This window comes from Lytechinus pictus, chromosome 8, assembly GCF_037042905.1.
Source record: "Lytechinus pictus isolate F3 Inbred chromosome 8, Lp3.0, whole genome shotgun sequence".
In the NCBI taxonomy this organism is placed as follows: domain Eukaryota; kingdom Metazoa; phylum Echinodermata; class Echinoidea; order Temnopleuroida; family Toxopneustidae; genus Lytechinus; species Lytechinus pictus.
The window spans coordinates 27,342,961-27,347,628 of record NC_087252.1 but is presented as its reverse complement, the minus strand read 5'-3'; the positions used below and the strand labels follow the sequence as shown (position 1 = coordinate 27,347,628).

At 37.3% G+C, this 4,668-nt stretch overlaps 1 protein-coding gene across 1 annotated transcript; it reads right to left on the bottom strand.

The window, feature by feature from the left end:
- Positions 1–213: 213 nt before the first annotated feature.
- Positions 214–4,089, bottom strand: LOC135154902 (uncharacterized). The gene is made up of 3 exons (XM_064103134.1): positions 4,043–4,089; positions 3,088–3,339; positions 214–1,213 (listed from the first exon to the last, which is right to left on the bottom strand). Exons 2-3 carry the CDS (start codon positions 3,296–3,298, stop codon positions 1,110–1,112), a joined length of 315 nt encoding a protein of 104 aa, XP_063959204.1. The 5' UTR covers positions 3,299–3,339; positions 4,043–4,089; the 3' UTR covers positions 214–1,109.
- Between the last annotated feature and the right edge of the window lie 579 nt (positions 4,090–4,668).

The following is a 4,668-nucleotide window of genomic DNA, read 5'->3' as shown; positions in this document are numbered from 1 at the left end:
CATATCCACCTTATTATTCGCTCTTGATTCTCCCAAAATGCTACAGTCAGACAAACGAACCCGATTCAAAACCGACCGATGATATGCCATAAGAAATAACGTTATAACTTTGATCGGTCTGAAGTCGGTTGCGTTGGTGTGACAGACCACAAACTCCTCCTATCCATGCACAATTGATACGTTCATACAATGTAACGAAATGGAGAACAGATATGTTATGAATACCACACTTTTATTAAGAACTAGTGATGTACCAAAATAGAAATACTTCGATTGCTTGATTCTAGGAGCATGATGATTACAAATCATAAGTTCTAGGAGACACTAATAGGATGAATTAAAATCCTATACCAATTTTCAAAATTCTAATCTTCTACCTACATTGCAAGACAGCATCATCAAAACTTGACTTATATATCATTAAAATGATGAGTTCTCTCTTTTCTATACCTACCTAATCCTAGTTTATGAAAGCTATATACTATAAAATTTAGTCTCTTTTGATAATGCCTTTTTTTTTGGTATATCATAATTACCGATTTGAATAATTTGTGCTTTCGAAATAATGTTGCATTTCATAAACGGTATTCATAATTGTATATAAAAATGTAATATAAAAAGGGAAGTACAAAGTGGTGCACGCATTGATACGTCATAATAGATTGGTGTCACGTGACGTTGAGGTGAATATCAAATCGTGCACCTTAAACAACGAAAGAAATCAGTTCGCAGGCACACTCGTATTATAATAGTTGAACAGTTTGAAGAGAAATATCTTTAGAGAGCATGATGAACATTGTTGTAAATGTACAGGTCTGCTATCGGAATCGAGCTTATATTAGTCTCTGTCTGACAAGAACGGTGGTCCTGTCCAATATTTGTGACGTTACCATGGTAACAGAGTATGGATAGGACAGCCATTCTATCCGATGGATATTCGACATTTTTTTCCCAAATAATTTATATGTCATTGTTTGTAATCTGCGTGTGGTTCGGACATGTTGTCTTCATTGTTAACCGGATATCGGTCCAGCCGGGTCTTGGTTTGTTCAACTTTCGGTCCCTCAATATGCTATCCGGTAGTCGGCCATGATAGGTTTGCGTCCATTCTACTGACCTCCTCCGTATCCGCATACCCTGAAGTATTTGGGGCTGGTCTCGCGGAATCGCTTGTCACAGATGCAATTGAAGCCATTCAGAGGATGTGTACAGCCTGGAAAATAACGATTGAGAAAGATAAAAATATGTATTAGTGATGCGTAAATCAGTCGAAAGTTAGCATGATTAGTCAAAACCAGCTAACAGATCAGACAGATAATTGATGGGTTAGTAGGCCGCGGGAAGATTTGGCAGGAATGGGAGGATAAAACAAAGGTTGGGGAGAGGGCATAGTTACATGGAATCACAATATTCGCGTGGTGTGTGCATGGCCACTGTAAGGAGTGCAACCCCTTGGTTCCGCGGCCCCGGGCCTGCTCCTGAACGGCTTCCCTGCTGGAATGACCACAGTGTGTTCACAGAGTGGACTAAAGCCCGGCGCATACTGTGTGATTCGTTGCGATCCGAATTTCAAAGAAATTGTAATAACTTTTGAGATGAACATTCCAGCCGAACAAAATCTTATTCAGAATAGTGGTAAGGACTACTGACATCGAACTTCAGTCTAGTCCGAGCCTCCTTTTATGAATAAAAGCAAGTTCGATTTCAAATCGCAGTGACGTCACCATCGGCTGCGACTTAAAACCGAATTGGACTTTACTCCGACCTTAGGACTTGTCACAAAGCAAAAGTATGATTTGATTATTCCTAACACAATGTCGAACTTTAAATGAAATAAGTTAACTTTTTGTAACCTTCACATTTAAATCAAAATGCGATTTATTAGAAAATCGCATCGGATCGTTTAGTGTTCGACGGGCTTTAGTGAGAATATCATTCATACTGTTCAAATTCAACAGTGCGGTGAAAATTTCACACTGTGGAAACGTCGACAGTCTGACTGTTCACAGCGTGTTCACTTACTGGATTGTGATAATATGTGATTCCTACTGTTCAAAATCTCAAATTTACCAGTGTGAAGGTGATTTCACATTGTGTTCCACACTGCGAACACACTGTGGGACATTTTGGTCTTTCCAGTAGGTTTGGTATGAATGTGTGACCAGTTACTAGATTTAGACCCCACGAAGGCCACCATGGCGGTCATGTGCCAGTGTGTACACCGAATTTATTGTATACTACTACTACTACTAATACTACTACTACCAGGGGCGGATCCAGGATTTCCCAAATGGGGGGGGGGGCACATTTTTCCGAGGAAAAATTTACAAGGCAAAACAAAAATAGTTGTTAACCAAAAATTTATATTTCGTCCCCGGAAATATTTGACAAGCCAAAAAAAAAAAAGATCTTCATTTATAAAAGGGGTTGCACTATTTTGTTTTAATGACATTTTTTCATTACAAATTTTTATTTTGCTTTTCAATGGGGGGGGGGGGGGCATGGGGTGACTACTACTACTACTACTAATACTGCACTATGTTTCCTTTCTGTTTAGTTCTTTATACCGTATAAAAAATCGAAACAATGTACAGTATATTCGATATTATTATTATCATTTTTTTTTTAGGGGGGATAATAATGACAACTGTTTCCATGTTATTTTCTTTGCAAAATGTGCAAAATTGCAACATCAGCGCGCAAAGGGTTTTAAAGATGTTATCAATTACTTAATTCTGCTGTGCAAACCCTTTACTCACGGAAAGTGTTTCGAATATGCAGATTATAATCAATGACCATCTGGTCTGGAAGAACAAACATTTGTTTTTCACAAGTCGCATAGTGCATAACGCAGAGTCTGAAGTAGTGAGACTAGATTCGCTCATGTACTGTCTCTGCTTCTATTAAAATACAGAGAATTTGGAGTATAGTCTTCACTTAACAGACATGATGTAATCGGTTAAAAGATAAATGTGAGTATGTGTTTGCAGACTAGAAATCATGATTGAGTGAAGCACGATTTGTAATGCAATTATGAGTAAGGAAGATTGGTTTTAACGAACATTGAGAGAACCAAAATGTACTTACGGAAAAACATCCTCCCTCCCCGACCCCGTTTGTCCATTTCGTCGAAGGCCTCGTCGAACACCATTCCGGCGTCGTTTGAATCACCCCTCTTAGAAATCAAGCCCAGAATTTCATCAAGATCAGCGCCTGTGAGATCGTCGAACGTTTCGGCGGTAACCAAGGCGGTTGCCATGGCAACAGCAAAGATCATGATGAGCACCTTGGAAGCCATTATGGTTTTAGTTGGGTGTTAACGGAAGAGTTGAATGTAGTCTGGATGGTGATAAATGAATGTAATCCTTAAGATTAGTCGAGAGATTGAAATATTGATTGATACTATACTTGTTTTATTTCGACTTTTCAACGATAAAATTAAAAAGTAAGGCATGTATAAAATCTTATCTAACAGTCAGCCAGTTTAAAGCGTCTTATTTTCTGTCATACTGTAAATGTATTAGAAAAAATATTGTTTATTATTCTGGCCTATCAAAAAAAAAAATCGTTCCTGTAATGACATGCGCGTATAGAAGATATAAATATATGTGACATATTCATATCTACGCGAATTCAAATATATTTATATCTGATATACGCGAATGAGAATACAAAAATGAATTAGATTATTTAGACCTTTACTAATGTAAACTTTTTTCAAATAAATTTACAGTATGCCAGGAAATATTACCAAGACTCGTGTAACTGTTACATAGTACATTCACGAAATAATTAAATTGGTAATGTTTGCATCAATGAGTTGTTTCATTCAGAGCTTGTAGAACTAACTGTGCCATGCACATCATCATAATTCTCGAAAATGAAATATGAAATATTCTGATTAAGAAAAAAAAAAATTAGCATAGCGGAGTACATCTTCATTTTCCTTTAACGGAACAAAGGCGAATATATCTAGAACACAAAGAATCGAGTTAATCTGATGATAATTAAGGTAATTTGAGAAATATCGAGATATACTCACCAAAAATAAGAGCTTGGATGCTTTCTTCTGCCAGACGAGATGAGATGAAGACTCCGATGCATTCTCCTCCTTATATACCTTCCTCCCTTAATGTATCTGCATCCGACACGACCCACCAGCCCCGCCCATGACTGCCCCCTTCTTACCGAATATTTGAATAAAGTAATTATACAAGGAAATACAAACCTCCATGTCTATCGGACCAATTAACAAACCCTCTGGGGAAGGGGGAGCGATTGATGAAGTTTCGAGATAATTTGTGGTTTTCTTATATCGCAAGAGGTAATTAAATATCTCAATTGTCGAGTCGTCAGCGAAGTGTTTACAATATATCACTCTCTCTCTTACATTATGATTCCGATGTTAGATGCAGTTCAATGGTGCTTAACATGGCAAAAGTTATATTTAATTACATTTTCTTTTTGCATTTCCCCCTCATATCTTTTTTTTTTTCAAATTGAAGAGATTGACGACATGCAATGTCATTCACTAGTTGTGTTCCTTCGAACTTTCTTCGCGATGTGATTGGAGTTTTCAACTTTCAAGACTCGTTTAATTAGAAGTCTTTTCGTAGGACCTATACTGTAAAAAACTTAAACATCGCTGTTTACTATGAAAATCGCACA

Coding starts and splice junctions, on each gene's coding strand:
- LOC135154902 (XM_064103134.1), bottom strand. CDS start 3,298: ATGGCTTCCAAGGTGCTCATCATGATCTTTGCTGTTGCCATGGCAACC. Junction 1,214..3,087: donor GGGAGGGAGGATGTTTTTCC/GTAAGTACATTT, acceptor GTTATTTTCCAG/GCTGTACACATCCTCTGAAT.